The 18,646-nt window shown below is 44.9% G+C and overlaps 1 protein-coding gene and 1 long non-coding RNA gene across 2 annotated transcripts; one reads left to right on the top strand and one right to left on the bottom strand.

Moving 5' to 3' along the window:
* Nucleotides 1–2,111: 2,111 nt before the first annotated feature.
* LOC140577667 (uncharacterized) lies at nucleotides 2,112–5,694 on the bottom strand. The gene is made up of 2 exons (XR_011981812.1): nucleotides 5,568–5,694; nucleotides 2,112–4,129 (listed from the first exon to the last, which is right to left on the bottom strand). It is a non-coding gene; the product is annotated as an uncharacterized lncRNA (long non-coding RNA).
* c12h4orf54 (chromosome 12 C4orf54 homolog) lies at nucleotides 3,901–15,248 on the top strand. The gene is made up of 2 exons (XM_023832339.2): nucleotides 3,901–8,621; nucleotides 13,049–15,248. The coding sequence occupies exon 1, from the start codon at nucleotides 3,901–3,903 to the stop codon at nucleotides 8,599–8,601; it is 4,701 nt and encodes a 1,566-aa protein (XP_023688107.2). The 3' UTR covers nucleotides 8,602–8,621; nucleotides 13,049–15,248.
* Nucleotides 15,249–18,646: the final 3,398 nt, after the last annotated feature.

Here is an 18,646-nt window from a genome sequence, read left to right on the forward strand (position 1 = left end):
AGCTCCTAAATAAACTTGCTTAGTACCTTTCCTCCATCGACAATCCCCCTCTGTCCCTTGTGTGACATGGTATATGTGTAATATCGTTTCAACCTGCACTGCAAAGTGTGACCTTTTTTTTGTTCTTGCACTAGTTTAATTTATCGTTCTCGCACTACGTTAATTTATTGTCATGACACATCATGCGCATACATCTTTTTGCATTTTTATTTCTGTGCCTATCTTTACACATAATGTTCTTTGAAGTGTTTCTCCCGTATGTCTTGTGACATCGTTATGTACTCCATATTTGGCAGTGAACCACAACTGGTATGTTTGCACGTGCTGGCGATAGTGCGTTCTGTGTCTTTGGCGTTCCCTCGGCCAGAACCATGAGGTAGCCACCTGGAATGCTTTCCTGACCATCTTGAAGGAGTTTGCACATATGCTGAGCAGCACTTGCTGGATACTTTTCCTTTATTTTCTGATCAAACTGACCACAAACCATCTCTACTGGCTGATTTCGGTGGCCAGGACATTTACTGCAGCATATTTTTTTTTGCCAAATCTTTCTTGGCCTGGAGGTGTGTTTTGATTCATTGCTGTATTGAAAAACATCGGTACTGGTACTGCATTGCACACGGCATTTAAGCCAACAAAGTACAGCAGACCAATATTTATTGCTGCTTTGGTCTTATTGATAATTCATTAAAATATAATTTGCTATTTGAGTCATATAAATCGGAGAAGTAAAATGAAACTTCTGCTTGTTTTCCAAATCGTTCTACTTGTTCCACAACTTGATGCAACAGAAATGATGATGTAGAGTTTCAGTTTAGCACTCTGCATGACCGGGCTTCAGAGCCTAAATTTAGCCACGGCCCCGCAGCCTGTGCTCTCCTCATTAGCGGGCAGCCACCTGCAATCACTATGACAGATGAAGGTTTTCTCTTGTCTATCTTATGGACTAAAGGTCGCACATCTGATACCTGTTTGCTGGTTCCAGGTAATTCATACAATTTTCCCTGAACAATAATTCTTTTCTGGGAAAAATGCATTAATTGAATACCATCGAGAGATAGTCATTGAAAATAGAAATAAGCCATTGTAAATTAGACTCTGTTGCCATAGCAAAGAACCTTTGAGCAAATCTCATTGGTGTATATGTTAATATCGTTGAGGACCACATTATATTGTGATGACAATGCATCAAGCTCAGTTTACCAGCTGGTCAACTTTTACTAGTTGGTAAACTGGAATATGGCTATTTATCCATCCATCCATCCATCCATTCATTTGCTTGTTTGCTTACTTGTTTGTTTGTTCAGATATTTGTCTGTTTTTATTCATTCGTTTGTTTGGAATAATGAAACATTTGCGTTTGTAAATTCTTTAAATAGTTTTTATCTTTGAAATAACTGATTTTCCATTGGTCAATAAGAGCTAAATTACCCATTTCACATGAGGTTCTACACACAAGTGCAACTGATGTGACCGGAACAGGGAACTGATCAAAACCTTCATCATGGCCCACTGAAAGGTGCTTATTTGGATTAAAGTTATTAAACCCTCCCTAGCAGGTTGTGTAAGACAGACCATGGCTGCTGTGTCTGTGAGCTAGCCTGTGAGCTGGCCTGTGAGCTGGCCTGTGAGTCAGCCTGTGAGCTGGCCTGTGAGCCGGCCTGTGAGCTAGCATGTGAGCTAGCCTGTGAGCCAACCTGTGAGCTGGCCTGTGAGCTAGCCTGTGAGCTAGCCTGTGAGCCGGCCTGTGAGCTGGCCTGTGAGCTAGCATGTGAGCTAGCCTGTGAGTCAGCCTGTGAGCTGGCCTGTGAGCTAGCATGTGAGCTAGCCTGTGAGCCAGCCTGTGAGCTGGCCTGTGAGCTAGCATGCATCATGCTGTCCAGCACCACCTGTAGAGAAAAGGTCACTGAGGCCAATAAGGTCACTGAGGCCAATCACCTGAAACCTCCAATTAAGAGAACTGGATCCCTATGATCACATTCACTTCTTACTGGAAAACATGACACTAATAAATCTCTTTAACTTGCAATATATAAAGAAAACACATGCCTCAGCAAAACAGCCTATATATATAATATATAAAATACCAGTCAAAAGTTTGGGCACGTCTATTCCTAGGAGAGTTTCTTTATTTTTAGGATTTTATACATTTCACAATAATAACAAAGACATCAAATGATCTTATACTTTACATTCTTTTAGCCCTTTGTCTTGATGGAGACCTTGCACACTCTTGGAATTCTCTCACCCAGCTTCACGAGGTAGACACCTGGGATGCTCTTCCAACCACCTTCAAAGAGTTTGCACATATGTTGAGCACTAGTTGAACAGTTTTCCTTCACTCTACAATGCAACTCAACCCAAACCATCTCTGCTGGGTTCAGGTCGGTGATTCTGCAGGCTAGATTACCTGCTGTCTCACTTCATGACTCTACTAATAATTCTTACACAGACTGCAGGTGTGTGCTGGCTCATTGTCCTATTGAAAAACAAAGTGATTCTTAATTGGATTTTCATTGTCTCTAAATTGCCGATGGTATGTAATTGTTTTTGTATTTTCTCTGCAACAGAATAGAATTCCATCCAGGGTGTCCCAAGCTCACTATATACCATACACTGTATGAAGCCATATGAAGACGAATGCATGGATAGATGAATGGTGGATGGATGACGTATGAGAGATTTGCATACAGTAATAGGTTACTAACTGCTCGAATTCGGCAAGAGATCAATTAATCCATAACATGCCATTACTGGTTTTCCTGGGATACCGTGTTCTCTTCTCTGTTGTATTCAATAAATCTGAGGTGCCAGAAGAGGCTAAAATGCGCCAGTCATTATAACCACTGAACTGCCCTGTCTGGAAACTCATACAATAACAATAATGTGGAAAGAAAAGCAAAATTAGAATGGGTGCTGTCCACTGGTCGAGGTGCTGAATCAGGGCTAAAATGGTGACCAAACAAGCCATATTAGTGTAGATTGTTTGTGAAAAATACATCGCTGTTTTATATATTTTGTGTAAAACAATATTAAAACATAAAAAAATCAAAGAACAGACGTCAATCATAACCTTCAAATAATCGTAGGACGCCAATTAAAACGGCACATTAAATGTAACAGACTACCTTAACTTGTTAAGTTGAATGCTAAATACGTAAATGGCTTATACAGTCTAAATAAATCCTGGCAATAACATTTGGGAGACACGTGTCAGTAAAAGATCCTTTGTGTAACTATAGATTCCACTCGTGCGCTATTAAAATAGCCCATATCATTTCGTCATCGTTTTGTTTTTAATACCTATTCTATAGGCCTATGCATCCGGAAACGTTTACTCTCCACTCCACCCCAGCACAAAGAAGCTCCACTTCCATGCTTCCAGACCCAAAACATCAGCTAAAGCGTCATATTAGCAATAAGCCCACTTTATTATCAACATAGTTAAGGATAAATTATTAGCCTATTAGTTTATTTATTAATAGCTCAGTACACATGATACTTCCACACGGCGCAATGCCATTTATTATGCAAATGCTGGATTTAGTCTTTCAGTAAAAGTTTAAGTTTCCATATACTCTGCTTTAAGCCTCTCAAAGTCAGGCCACAGGAATGCCGATGCCGCTAGCAATGATATCCGAAATTACACCCCAGCGCCACTCAAACCACTGTCCACTAGAGCATAAGTGCAGAGCAACAGCATGAGGGACTCTGCTCGGCACATGGGGCATCGGGGAGGATTTTTGGGACCTTCTCAGTGTGTCTCTGTCTTTTTTTCCAGCTCCTGCCCAGTAACAGTATCCTTAATAGAGACCTCATAAAGGAACGATGTAGAGACCCCAGAAGACTGTCACTTACCGAGAAGACACGGGCGCTACAACGAAGCCGACCGTCAAAAACATGTTTGACTCTATGGCACAACAAGACGAATCGAACTACGTGGACCTAAATGGCCCAGCCGACATTAAAGCCGATGGCGCAAAAACGGTTAAAGTAACTTTTACCGGTGAAGGAAACCAGCTGGCTGTATTCAAGCGCAGCAGTGACTCACATTCGACTTCAGGAGATCAAACCACAGGCGATCACGAACCGAACGATGTCGCCGATCTCCCCGCTGCAAACTGCGGATCTATCAATGAAAAAGACGTGGGGGGCGACAAAGCAGATGAGATATTAAGAGATACTACGGGCGCATTCCAAGCTTCCTCTTCATGTGAAATCCCCGACAAAAGTTTCAGGGACTGCCTCGAATTATCCACTGGAAACGGAGACGCGGTTCCAGGATCCCAACTCGTACCCCGAAAGTTCAATCCAGAAATTGGATCTATTAATAAGGAAGCGCTGCAGTACAGTGACATGTATATAAGCAGAAAAGGTGACCCGGTGGAGGGTGTTGGCGTCCTGTTGTCCTATCACCGCATGCCCAGCGCTACGGACGACGAATCTCATTACATTACAACGCATGAAATTCAGCTCTCCGAACTAGATCATGATGCAGATTATGACTTCGAAACAGGATCCTGTTGGGACATTGAAGACAATAATCTGGCGTGCTCGTTTATTGATTATGCTTCGTTTGACAGTGAAGAAAAGCTAGGTGCAGGACAGGAGAAGAGCCTAGAGCGAGTGGAAAGCAATCAGGTCCATGCTAATAATACAGACAGGCGCGCTACTGGCGGAGCAGCGGTCAGCACTAAGCCTGAAAACGATCTATGTGATATGAACAAATGCGTCAGCTCGGATGAAAGTCTGTCAAAGAACCAAAACGGCAGCGGTAACTGTGCGGGGCAGATTCACCTGTCAATCAAGGCGACTTCCAGAACTATAAATGAGCCTAGCGGCGCCCAAGAAAAGGAAAACATTCGGTGTTATGCCAAGCACCAGGGGGATATGAGTCGCCATGTCTTTAGAAGAGCTGATAAAAAGGCAGAGAAAATCTGTGATAGTGCAAAATGTTTCATTGCGGCCCCCGGACGCTTGCACTTTGGTACTAAAATAAAAGGGAAAGACATAAACGAGTATTCGAGTGGCGCGTCTAGCGCAGTCAGTGAATTGGATGATGCTGATAAAGAGGTGCGCAACTTAACAGCCAGAGCCTTCAAAAGTTTAGCGTGCCCGTATTTCGATGCCATCAATTTCAGTACCTCCAGCGAGTCCTCCGCCTCAGAGCACGGGCTGGGAATTAACGGGTGGTCCGCATTTGTTGACCTTAAATATGACATGACACGCGCGAGAGAGAAAAATTTAGTCTCCCATAAAAGTGCCACGATAAGTGCAATCGATAAGAATGCTGGAAAGGCGATTAAGGGGCTGCCTTTAGCCAACATAAAAGCGCCACAGACTAAAATATTTGGTTTGAATGGTAATCTGTCAGACCCCAAAAACGCATCATCTTCCACCAAGAAGATGGAAGTAATGGGGACGTTTGGGAAAGGACGGAGAGGGGTTATAACACTAACGGAAACGTTAAATTTTCGTTGCAATGTGCAAGCAGGGGTCCCCGGAGGCGAAAGACGTGCAAAATTCGCTCAAAATGCAACAGGATCACGTTCCGGAGATGAAGTTACCTGCGTCTTGCCAAGCAGGCGGGGGGGTGAAGCCAGCAGGCAGCCTTGTAACGCAGAGGTGAGCATGGAAGGCGCACACAAGAAAGCCATATTCGCGACGAGCCTTCTCAAAAATGTCATTTCTAAGAAAATGCAGTTTGAGCAGGAACGCAAGATGGAAAGGGGGGAGATATGCGAACCCCCCCCGGCGCTCTCCCCTTGCTGTTTTTTCAAAGATCACGAAATGCACAAGGAAAAAGGAGCGGATGGCGCGAGATCCTTGCAAAGGCAGACCTCGAAATTTTCGGAGGCGGGTTCGGATCTCACGGTTGTGTGTTTGGACGACCTGGCGGACTTAGGGGACAACAATTCGTGCGATCCCAAGGACGACATTCAGAGAGAAGACACTTTAACTCTTGCATCAGGAACTAATTTAGAGCCCACAAATGAAGCTGGATTCAATACTAAAAAAGGAGCATTCGAAGCGTCCAAAAGCACGCTGCTTCGTAGCCAGAATAGCGCATTCAGATCCTGGAAGGACGGTGAGCAACACTTTGAAAAGGAACATAAAAGCGATAAAACTCCAGCGGGAAGACCGCACTCGTCAACTGGCAAACTGGGGAAAACAGACGTAGAGATCGAAGTGGGCGGCAGCAGGCTGACTAAAATGTCGCATTTGTTTGTACCGAGTATACATGTTATGTCCGAGGAGAGGGGGACCGGGAAACAGCTGCCGAATATGAAATATTCAACCCGCACGGCCGCGCATCAGACAGAAGAAGACAAAGTGCGCTTGGACAACACTCTATACGTGGCGGACACGGCGAGGAGTGTTGTCACATCGAAGTCTCCGGAAATCAAAATAAGTTTACGGAGCGTGAAAGACAGCAAAGGCAATCCATTTAACATTGCTAAGCTGCTAACTCCCAATATAGGCTGCAATGCCACCGGCTTGATAAAGACAGCTGATGACTCCAAATGCCAAGCGCACGCGGTGTCATTAAAGGGAGACGCGGCGGAGAAAGTGCCGCACTTCATGGTCCGAGACATCCGAGATAACAAGAGCAAGCTGCAAACGCCAATTCACCAGGTCAGAGACGTGCGGAAATTGGTTAAAAGCTCCTATCACTTTTCTTCGGATGCGAACGAGAGCAAAACTGCCGCTGCCTCAGACGTCCTCGCGGAGCACAGCCTTCCCAAACCTGGGCCTTCGAGAAACCCGTCGTCGGTCTCACCGATAGTTATTAAATGTCAGTCCGTGAATACAAATAGCAATGTGAAACGATCTGGAAATCTAATAGAGGTGCCCAAACGCAGACCTGCCGATATTACGACGGAGTGGGAAAGGTTGTCCCCTCAAGTACCGACAGAGGGCGCTGACAGTGGCCCCATACTTGTATATCCATCTGCAAGCAGGCCTTCCTTGGTTACTGCTAAGTTGCTGAACGGTGACCCCTCGGAACCGCCTGTCGAGGGGAAAACTGAAATTGTAAGCTCCAAAAGGAAACAGGATAAGGCTACTGATACGAGTGAGAAGAAACCAGAATCCAAAATGGCCAACCAGGCTGCCTTTGAGAAACTACAGGCTGCTGTGAAAACGATGGAGCAGCTGTATGTCTTTGACAGGAACGAATGGAAGCGCAAGAGTGAGCCCCAGCCAATCACGGACAGTCATGTGCTCTCCCTCATTGCCAGCGAGGAGCATGGGATTCTGGGTAAAACAGAGTCAGAGGAGGAGGATGCAGGGTACGCGGGCAGTACAGAAGCTGATGTCCACAGCAAGCACTTCAAGAGAAGCGATTCTTACTCAGACATGGAGAGATCCCTGGCAAGCATGTCGACCACGGCGCTGCTCCGAGAGGACAGAGAGCAGCTGAAAATGCTCCACATTCCCTTTAGCTGGGAGGAGAAAGATGCACCCAGATCACAATCTCTACAAAGTGGAGCACTTGGTAGTAAAAATGCCTTCACCTTCACGCACAGTCAAAAGGCAGCTGCAAGTGGAGGGAGCACTAGGGGGTCTCAGGCGTGCGCCTCTTCACAAACACCTTTCAGCTCTAAAACATTTGCTCCGAAAGCTGCCAAGGAAACCACGTCCTTAAAGATATCTCACCCTAAGGGCACAGTCGACGAGAGGGAGACGATAAATAATGATGAGGCAGAGAATTCTGTACTAGCCAACATGTCTGCTGTATCTAACTCGGAGAACTACCTGACCATACCAGTCAAGTCCCACGCTGGCGACGGCAAACCGGCGGCCGCGATGGTGCGAGAGCAGGCCGTGTATACCTTCACGGCAGCTAGGGGGCAGGTGCGGGCCAGCAGTCCCAGCGGGCAGGGCGAGAGTCTGAGCAACGCCAGCAGACACAACAGCAGTAGCCAATCGCCAAAGAGGTCAACAGTGGTCATGGAGACCCGTTCGGCAGACACCCCCACCGCGACCATTTACCATCACTCCATCCCCATGGCACAGCCCCAGGTGATCTGTTTCTCGTCTGCGCCGGTTCCGCCCACTCCCAGCGACCCGTTCCAGCCAATGCAGCGGAAAATGCTGCTGGACCCCACCACGGGACACTACTATCTGGTGGACACGCCCATCCAGCCGGCCACCAGGAGACTGTTTGACCCAGAGACGGGGCAGTACGTGGACGTGCCCATGCCGCAGCCGCCAGTGGCGTCGCTGCCCATGCCAATGCCCCCCCTGGCACTCAATCCAGCCCCCTACGGCCCCGCCTACATGATCTATCCCAGCTTCCTGCCAGGCCCACCCGTCATGCCTGCTCGGCCTCCGCCCACAATCTCTGTGTGCGCCGAATCAGAGGATACTGATAGGGCCCCGACTAAGAGCCTGCAGGGAGATGTTGCCTATCTGGAGGGGCCGTATTATAGCCCCACAGGGAAGGCCCTGCAGGCCCAGCAAGTCACCACTAGGGGCACCAAAGGGGTTACGAATAGTAAGCCCATCATCAGCATCACCTCACAACAAGGGCCTAGGATCATCGCCCCTCCTTCTTTTGATGGAACCACCATGAGCTTTGTAGTGGAGCACAGGTAAAAGTGCGACAGACCTGACACGTAAGTGACATTCCTCCCCTGTTAAATGCTAACATCCCATAAAGATGCTTGCTTTGTGGTGTGTTTCTTGGTAGCTGTTTTCGTGTTTTTCCCAAAGCGCCCTGAGTCTGAATTGAGGAAATACATCATTAAGAACATGCTTAATCTAGAGATCTCTGGCGGTCAAAAATGCTCTGGTCAATATTGGTTTCCCCTTTAATTTTATACTACTTTAAACAAAAAGTGTCACCAGGATTGTACAAATTATATAGAAAATTCTATATATTTTCTATGCATGACCATTAACAGAGTAATACTTTACTTAAAGCAGTCATATAAATCCATTATAGATACCTTCATAATGCATTGTAATGCATTCATAAAGCATTATAAACATGGCTATAAATATTTATCAGAAGGCATACCACATTATAGCCATGTTTATTAGATTATGATTGCTCTATGAAGCTCTCATAAAGTGATCTTTATAATGTATTATAATGGTCAGTATAATTCATTATAAAGGTATTTTAGAGCATTCATAATGCATAATAAACATGACGATATCGTGGTATGCCTTTGATAAATATTTATAGCATGAAGGTATCTATAATGAAAATGGACATTTAATGGAACTTTTAGTCATGTGTTACTGTCAACACATATTAATATAATATACAGATCCTTTTCACCTGCTATCCTTGTTCAAACCTTTATAGGAAGTCGGTCACAGCCTCGCTGCAAGTTAATTTACTGTATCAAATGTGACAGAAATAATCACAAGCAAAACACCTCACGCTGCACCAAAGATCAATGGTATTATGTGTGTCATTTCATGCAGGCCGAGGAGAGCAGGTCTGTCATTTAGGCTATACAGTTACGTTTTATAGTGGTTAATGACTAAATTAAACAGCCCGCGATTATTACTGGGGTTCAGTTTTCAGCTAGATGCTAATATGTCTAATAATAAATGTATCGTAATCTGGTAATAAAAAGCATGTGACATACAGGCAGTAAAATATGGCTTGTGCCTTTGGGTACAAGTAAAAATATTATCCTTTGCATAGTTTAAACTAATCTTTCATGAAAAATAACCTGGCATTTCAGTGTTTTACTTCCTGCAGTTAGTATGTATGTTGGTATTGGTGGGGGGGGGGGTGCAGCGTGGTTAGCGAAAATTCTCTTAATTTTCTGCAGTTGTACTCTTGGCCAGCAGTTTGTGTGGTTAAGGACACATGACCTGTGATCTTGTCCAATTTATGTCACAGAAATGGGCCCTGAAATTGTACTTAAAAGGGTCCTTAAGCTATGCAATATAATTGTGTGACAAATTTGCTGATTTGGGTTAAATTATTGGTTGAATAATAAAATAATGGGAATAAAAGTGACATTAAAGTGCCTGAAACCTGCCTAGAGGAAGTAGAAGGATCACAGTGAGCTTTGGTGCTGTAGACCTCTGCACCAGCACATGCTTTACGTATTACCATACACTGCAATAACATGCTGTCCTTAAATTTCAGTACCATGCGAATTCCTTCACAGAGACAGAGACCTATAAGTATGCTTCTGTCAGGATAAAACACTTTGAGTGGGCGTGTCTGTTTTTTTATCATTAGAGGATTATGACAAAATGAAAAATCAATCAATCATACCGATTTACTATCAACATTTGTATTCTGTTCTGTAGATGTGTGTCACGAGTCACTTTATGGTAATTTTTCTGAGAGGAGATTGATGAACAGGAAGGCTATCAACGTGGAGAAAAGTGGAAATTAGGTCCTGAGTGTTGGGCTGATATAGATGATTGTGTAAGCATACTTGGAAGTACAAGTGAAGCGAATAGCTCATGACAAACATACGTGCTGCTCAATGGTAAAAATCACACTGCCAATACTGCGATTTGAACCAACAGAATTCTGCTTAAACACACACACACACACACACACACACACACACACACACAGTGCCCTAACCCTGTGTTTCCCAACCCAGTCCTCGGGGAACCCCAGACAGTCCATGTTTTTGCTTCCTCTCAGCTCCTAGCCAATCAGGGACACCCTGGTACAGGTGCGCTGAGAGCTGAGAGGAACCAAAAACGTGGACTGTCCAGGGTTCCCCGAGGACTGGGCTGGGAAACACTGCCCTAACCCATTGAGCCACAAATCACCCCCTGCAAAGCTAATAGCAGGAGTCGCATGCAATGTCAAGGTGACAGGGCTGCCCTGGGATTAGGATTCACAGTCTGTCCAGCAGGCCATTTTAGAGATTGAGTAGGTTTTTACTCATAAGCACAGATTCAGATATGGAGAGTGTGACTGACTCCCAAACATGATCAGGTAGATTATTCCATAGATCCAGGAGATCTATTATAAAAGACTGATACCTTCTGCTGTCAAAAATACAATCACATTATATAACATAATGCACATAGCAGGATTTCATAAAGGGCAAACTCATATATGAAAGTTATTATAGTTGTTATAATAGTTGTTGTATTTCCAGTCAAGTAACAACACAGGCTAGAGGTGCTGATTGGCTGCTTGTGAGTTACGGTGATTTATTTTTTTTGCTAAATGTGGCAAGAATGGCACACGTCTGAGTCATCGCTAGGCTGCGGTTTATTTTAGATGATTCCACCACTACGTTGTGTTTACTCGTCTATTTTAGCGGCGTGCAGTTGTAAATGGCCGCTAATGCATGCGGGCCGGCCCGTAACTTGAGCCCGCGTGGTAGCTACTAGGCCTAAACCAGACGCAAACAGTTCCGTTTTTTTACATATCGAAATGCCTGGCTCTGATCTTTAAAGGCGTTGGGAGCCTGTTAAAAGGGAGATTCACAGCTGGGTGAAAGGCGATGAGGGGGTCAGTCTGTTTTCTGCATGTGCTATTGCATGAGAGTCAGTCAGCTGAGGCATTTAAACCATCAGGGATTATCAAGAATCTTTGTCAGCCACTCGCTGTCTCTTTCCTGCCTCTGCTGCATGGTGGCGCAGATTAAACAGAGAGCAACTTCAACACTTTTGTTTTATGCATGTAGGCTAATTAAATGTACTGGCCTAAAGAAAATATGATGTTCTTGCACTGTGTTACTTCTGTGCTGTGGATTTTAAAAGCGGTGTCTTGCCTTGCACGCGTTCCTTCTTATATCTGACATTAATGAACGGCATAGGCGCAATAAATGGGGGCCATTAGGATGATTACAAAATTTGCAACACAATTAGATTAATCTGGGTTGGGGGCCCCAATATGATATGCATTCATGGGATACCCCTGATAAACAGGAAACTCTTTGGACTTTTCATAATGGTCTCTCTACAGCATCTCAGACAGGTTTATTATAGCAGTGAGGAATAATTTCAGGTAACAGTGAAACCAGGAGACTGGTGGCAGTGACCGGTATTGCAAGCACCTGTGAGGGTGTTGCTGGGGGGGTGGGGGGCGTGTGTGTCCCCCGTTAGGATGGAACTAGGAGGAAAAGGTCAGGCCACACAGAAGTATTTGTTGTGCTGATGCAGGGCAAGCACAGCTGCTGCTGGAGATCAATCTGCTGGAGACGGCGAGAGCCCAGCTTTTTATAGGCCTGGGGTGTAGGAGCAGTGCGTTGGAGCGTCTGGGCGCCCTCGGCCTCCTGCTGATCCGTAAACAAAGCGGGATCTTCGTGTGTCCATCAAGCAATGCTTCACCACACCATACTTCCTTTGCTGTGTGTGCAGAATTAGTGAGATTACTATATTTAAAAAATATAACTTTATTTTCTTCATCCTATCGCAATCATTATGCATTAAAGCAATATATCATTTTCTAACTATTTGTTTGCGTTTTTTTGTGATAATGACTGAAGGTGCTAATGAAAAGGTAACATTTTATTTGACGACACAAATAGTTTTTTTATTATTACTTATGCATCAATTAACCACAAACTAAGTCCTAGTTACATATTGATCTCATGTTAATTCATCATTAATGAATCGCGACGCGTGTTTTAACTCAAAGTTACTATTTGTTACTAAGCCTATACCTATTAATTCTGGAAAACTTTGTGAATTACTGTAGGAACTATTGAAGGAACAAGTCATGAATAACAGAAGTGAAGTACTGATCTCATGTTTGTTCATAATTAATGAACTGTGACATCTTTTATGTCAAGTAGCAACTATATTTGTCCACGATTTGTTCATAATTTGTATTTCAATAGTAATTGAATTATTTTTGCCCTGTCAGGTCAAGTGTTACCAATATAAATTACTTTCCATTTAACAGTAGAAGTAATATCATTTTAAAACAATGCTGTTACAAATGCCATCCGCCTTTTTTATTGTGTTGTTATGCTTCAGATCTTAATTTGCACTTGGCTGCATGCTGCGTAGACCTCCTTCCATTCGAGCTGTTCTGCTTCCTGTTTCCTGTCTCCCTGGTCATCTCATGACTGTCATTCCGTGTTCCACACAGAGTCAACTTATGAAGAGTGCGATGTCTCAGGCTTCTTTGGATCTTTTCCCCACCGATTCCGCCGTGGGTGCAGTCAGCTTCCCGTGCTTCTCCACCCCCTTCAGCATGAAATGTACCCCCCCCCCCACACCCCCAACCAAAGTTTGGTATTTTGTACTTCTTCACCACGTCTCTTTACAGAAGCTTTTCTGTGATTTACAAATTTGATTTTGTTTGCCTTGGATTCCAGATGTATAGACTTCCCGTGTCTGTCAAATTTTTATTGAAATTTTTTTCTCGATTTCCCCCCCCCCCCCCCAAGTAACCTCCTATGCTAAGGCAACTTTTCAGCCTAAAATCATGCCATTCATAGCACAAACAGAGGGCATCCTGGATCCTGGAACGGTTTAACAGCTATCAGAAAAACCAGGCCTCATGTGGTTTATCCAGAATACCTGCACTCTTCCTCAGCATCTGCGGCACCCTTTACACATCCCAGCTCATCCTGTGACCCCATGTGCAGTACGGCCAAAGGTCGCTGGAGAGGACATGAACAGGTGTGTGTGTGTGCGTGTGTGTGTTTACATGTGTCCATGGTGACGCCATTCTCCTCGACTTCTAATTATTATGCAGAATGATGGGATGTCTTCCAAACAGAGAAAAATGATTTTTTTTAGACTATATCCAGAGAGGAGAAATTTAACTGCACCGAATCCACGAACCTGACATTTTCTGGGGTTCTTCTGTACTTTAGTCAGCAGTATTACCCAGCAGAGAAAATAATAACACAGGAAAACCTCATTATACTGATTATTTGGAAATCTGAAACCAAGTTGGAAGTCTGGTCAGACGTGTCAACACATAGCTCGTTAGGCCTGATATGATTCTGCTGTACTTTATACAGTTTATAAAGATTCCAGCAGATTTAAAAGAAGGGATCTTCTGGAATCCATCTCACGTTTGAGGTTGCTTTTCTTTTTTAATCGTGTTACTCTGAGTATAGTTATCAGGGCTTTGATGCTGCTGGTCAGCACTTCTGTACAAATACATTTTATTAAAGTTTCTCGTGTAAAAACATTGTAACATAAGGTACCTTGTGAAAGCGCATGCCAGGTTGGACTGTGAGTGTTCCACTTGAAACGTCATGATGTTACTACAAACATTTGCTGCATATTTTTAACTGTCTACAAAGCATCATTCGTGTGAAAGGAAAAGGAAAACGATTACATGTAAAAATAATTATAATTGTTTACGATAGGTCCCTTTTGAAGAATTCATACTTCATAGTCGAGATGTGTTGCGTAGGTGTACGTGTTATTTTTCTATTTGCCTTTTTTCCCTTCCAACAGTCCTAATTCAGTGTGAATTACTTCAAAAAGGGACGGCGCATGGACTCATTGTATCAGGCAGGAGTTCATTCAGCATCAAACTCTGATGTTAAACTTTGTTAGATCGTCTTCCCATGCTTTTGAGACAGAGATATGTAATGTGGAGTTACCGTTGCAGGAATACCTGAGTATTACATTAAACCTAAAGGCAAAAAAACGAATCAAAAAAAGCTAACTTAAAACTGATGATCTTACACGGTCTGTGTGGGATACCTTATGATGTGCAAATCACCATATTACTTATATAATATGTTATGTACATGTGAGGCAAGTTTAAGTGTTTAGATAACAATACAGGAATTCCAATGCGCTACAGGCTTTTAGTGGGCGTTCAGTTGATTTTGTCCAAGGTGGATCAACACATAGACATCGCAGGTTTACAAACATGGTGCAGAAACCAATACGCTTAGTGCACGTTATGTAATGCTGCAGGTTTTCTGTGCTGCTACCCTACAGGCAATGGTAGTGCACATCTATACTTATTTGGGGTGTGTGTGTGTGTGTGTGTGTGTTTTTTAAGGCTAATGTAATGTTTGGGTGTGTAAGTATCCATGTGATGGGAGAACAAGGAATGTGAAGATGGCCAGAAGAACGTGTGAAAGTGCAGGAGGCAGGCAGGGCTTAATGTGTGCCCCACGGCCTCATGGGAAGAGAGGACTGGACGGCACTCGGGACAGATCACAGGGCAAGGAGGCACATGCAGCCAATGGACTACTGGGAATGTATGGGTTTGGACTGGGAATCTGTGGGTTTGCTACTGGGAATGAATGTGTTCTGCCAGCAAATGTACATTATGAGAGTTGATGAATAAATGTCATGTACTTTTCCAGTAACTGTGCATTGTTTGTTATGCTTTTAAAGGTCCGTAAACATGGTTTGTGTTATTTTACAGTGGTATTTGACGACAAAATAGTCATTCACAAGAATCGATTATTTGTCTAAGCAAAAAAAACGTTATTTTCTTTTTTTAATTTAGGTGTCACAACACAACCCAAGTGGGGCATGCAAGGGAGACGCGTTCTCAGCATGCAGCTAGCGCCAGCGCTATCCAGAGCAGCCTGCCACATAGCATGCAAGGGAGATGCGTTCTCAGCATGCAGCTAGCGCCAGCGCTATCCAGAGCAGCCTGCCGCATAGCATGCAAGGGAGACGCGTTCTCAGCATGCAGCTAGCGCCAGCGCTATCCAGGGCAGCCTGCCGCATAGCATGCAAGGGAGACGCGTTCTCAGCATGCAGCTAGCGCCAGCGCTATCCTGGGCAGCCTGCCGCATAGCATGCAAGGGAGATGCGTTCTCAGCATGCAGCTAGCGCCAGCGCTATCCAGGGCAGCCTGCCGCGAAGCATGCAAGGGAGACGCGTTCTCAGCATGCAGCTAGCGCCAGCGCTATCCAGAGCAGCCTGCCGCATAGCATGCAAGGGAGACGCGTTCTCAGCATGCAGCTAGCGCCAGCGCTATCCAGGGCAGCCTGCCGCATAGCATGCAAGGGAGACGTGTTCTCAGCATGCAGCTAGTGCCAGCGCTATCCAGGGCAGCCTGCCGCATAGCATGCAAGGGAGACGCGTTCTCAGCATGCAGCTAGCGCCAGAGTTATCCAGAACAGCCTGCCGCATAGCATGCAAGGGAGACGCGTTCTCAGCATGCAGCTAGCGCCAGAGTTATCCAGAGCAGCCTGCCGCATAGCATGCAAGGGAGACGCGTTCTCAGCATGCAGATAGCGCCAATGCTATCCAGGCCAGCCTGCCGCAAAGCATGCAAGGGAGACGCGTTCTCAGCATGCAGCTAGCGCCAGCGCTATCCAGAGCAGCCTGCCGCATAGCATGCAAGGGAGACGCGTTCTCAGCATGCAGCTAGCGCCAGCGTTATCCAGAGCAGCCTGCCACAAAGCATGCAAGGGAGACGCGTTCTCAGCATGCAGCTAGCGCCAGCGCTATCCAGGGCAGCCTGCCGCATAGCATGCAAGGGAGACGCGTTCTCAGCATGCAGCTAGCGCCAGAGCTATCCAGGGCAGCCTGCGGCATAGCATGCAGGGGAGACGCGTTCTCAGCATGCAGCTAGCGCCAATGCTATCCAGGCCAGCCTGCCGCAAAGCATGCAAGGGAGACGCGTTCTCAGCATGCAGCTAGCGCCAATGCTATCCAGGCCAGCCTGCCGCAAAGCATGCAAGGGAGACGCGTTCTCAGCATGCAGCTAGCGCCAGAGCTATCCAGAGCAGCCTGCCGCATAGCATGCAGGGGAGACGCGTTCTCAGCATGCAGCTAGCGCCAATGCTATCCAGGCCAGCCTGCCGCAAAGCATGCAAGGGAGACGCGTTCTCAGCATCCAGCTAGCGCCAGCGCTATCCTGGGCAGCCTGCCGTATAGCATGAAATACGAGTTGCTCTAATACGAATAGAGTGACCACAAACCCTGGGTCTGAATTGACAGATGCCCAGAAGCAGCACACTGCCCTCAGATCACCTCCTGTGACCCCAGGCAGTCTTCTCCCTCGGTAATCAGAGGTTAGCCGCTCCTGAGCCTTCATCATATGTTCTTCACTATGTTTTAATCATTAAATGAAGATTAAAACATAACTTGTACAAACTGGAATGGGAACCTACAAATATGCATATCCAGGGCATAAACCTGAGTGTGGTTTGCTACTAAATTTGCATTAAAAATGTAAGTTTACACAACTGTACTCATATCCACAACTATATGGGTCGCTATAAGATTTACTATAGCTCAATAAGTACAACATTGTGTTAACGGTAAAGATCATGGGTTCAGATCCCAGAAAACACTAATGCATAATACATGCAAAGAATGCTTTTAAATTTAAACCTCAGCATTATTCCAAGGACAGAGCTGCTCAGGCAGCCTGGCTTGGGCTGCATCACTTCACATTTCACTTCCTGCTGTGAGCAGGACACATCTCGGTGCCCATTGGCCACACGACACGGATACTTCCAGAAGCCCAAACAAAACCTCCACCAAAAGCCCGCCACCCTCGTGAGACCACAGCAGGCGAAGGTGCGCCGTCGATATCTACATGTACTGCTGGAGCTAATCTTACAACACAAAGAGCTTCCAAGTTTGCTGGCAGAAGTGCAGGGTTCATTTGCACATTGCAGGTCAGAATGTGACCATGTGGCCAAAACACTACAAGCTAAAGACCCTGGCAGGTGGACGGTTGCATTTATGAACAAGCATCAGGGTAGAAAGATCCACCTGTATCATAATAACATAAAGATTATTTCAGTGGTGGCTTTGGCAACAATTTACCGTACTGCTAAGCAGCCTTGACTTCTGTAAACCATCTGAAGGCTCTGCTATAGCACTCCCCCACACTCGCTGTGGGTCTATATGCAGCCCCCTGCTCTATTATTAGAGGAGGTTATTAACACAGAGTGTTTATTCACACACCTGCATGCGCCACTCACACATGCCTGCAATCCCAATGCCAAACTGAAATCCCCAATAAATAAAAAAAAAGTCTTAACGATTTTCCTGATGGGAGAAAAACAAATTCTATAAACAGGACTGTAAACTGTAGTGGCATCTTAATTTTAATTTTGGAATACATTGCAGTAGTTGTAGTTTCAGGGTTAAGTCCCTGGGAGCTCGCTCAAGCAGTACCCTTGACCAAACTGCTTAATCTCACCTCAGAAAAATATTCAGCTGCATAAATGGGTTAAAAGAAAAGCCATAGGAAACTTTGCATGAAATATCAAGAGATAAGCAATTAAATGTATAAACTGTTCGTTGATGCTGCATTTTTATAGAGAACTGTCAATTTTGCATGCATCATTTTGAAAATGAAAATATGTATCATTTTGTAGTGCATTGGGGTCACTTTGGAGCCGGTGGATGTTGCACCTCCAGCTATGATCTTTTAAAACCCTTATTAGGGATCAGCGATGGTTACAAAGGACTTATATTACTGATATTTTCAAAATATAGGGCCCGTTCCTTCCTATGAGACGACCCACTGAGATCTTTGTGGGGTGAAGCAAATTTAGGAAGAGCCTACCTGCACAGATGCCTCTTTGGATTTCCGCCAACAAGACGGAAATGCACAGTTGAGTTTTCACAGCCTCGTGAGATCCTGGAATGCATGCTCTAATTCAAAACCGACATAAGGGAATGAAGCAATGATTTTTTTTTTGTCATATGAAAAAATACAGTAAGTTAGCACAGCCGGCGGTAAAATAAACCATTATGCTGATAAATTACTAAATGTCAGTCCCTCCAT

This window comes from Paramormyrops kingsleyae, chromosome 12 (genome assembly GCF_048594095.1).
Source record: "Paramormyrops kingsleyae isolate MSU_618 chromosome 12, PKINGS_0.4, whole genome shotgun sequence".
In the NCBI taxonomy this organism is placed as follows: domain Eukaryota; kingdom Metazoa; phylum Chordata; class Actinopteri; order Osteoglossiformes; family Mormyridae; genus Paramormyrops; species Paramormyrops kingsleyae.

Excerpts from the sequence above, each read along its gene's own strand:
- c12h4orf54 (XM_023832339.2), top strand. The coding sequence starts at position 3,901 with ATGTTTGACTCTATGGCACAACAAGACGAATCGAACTACGTGGACCTA.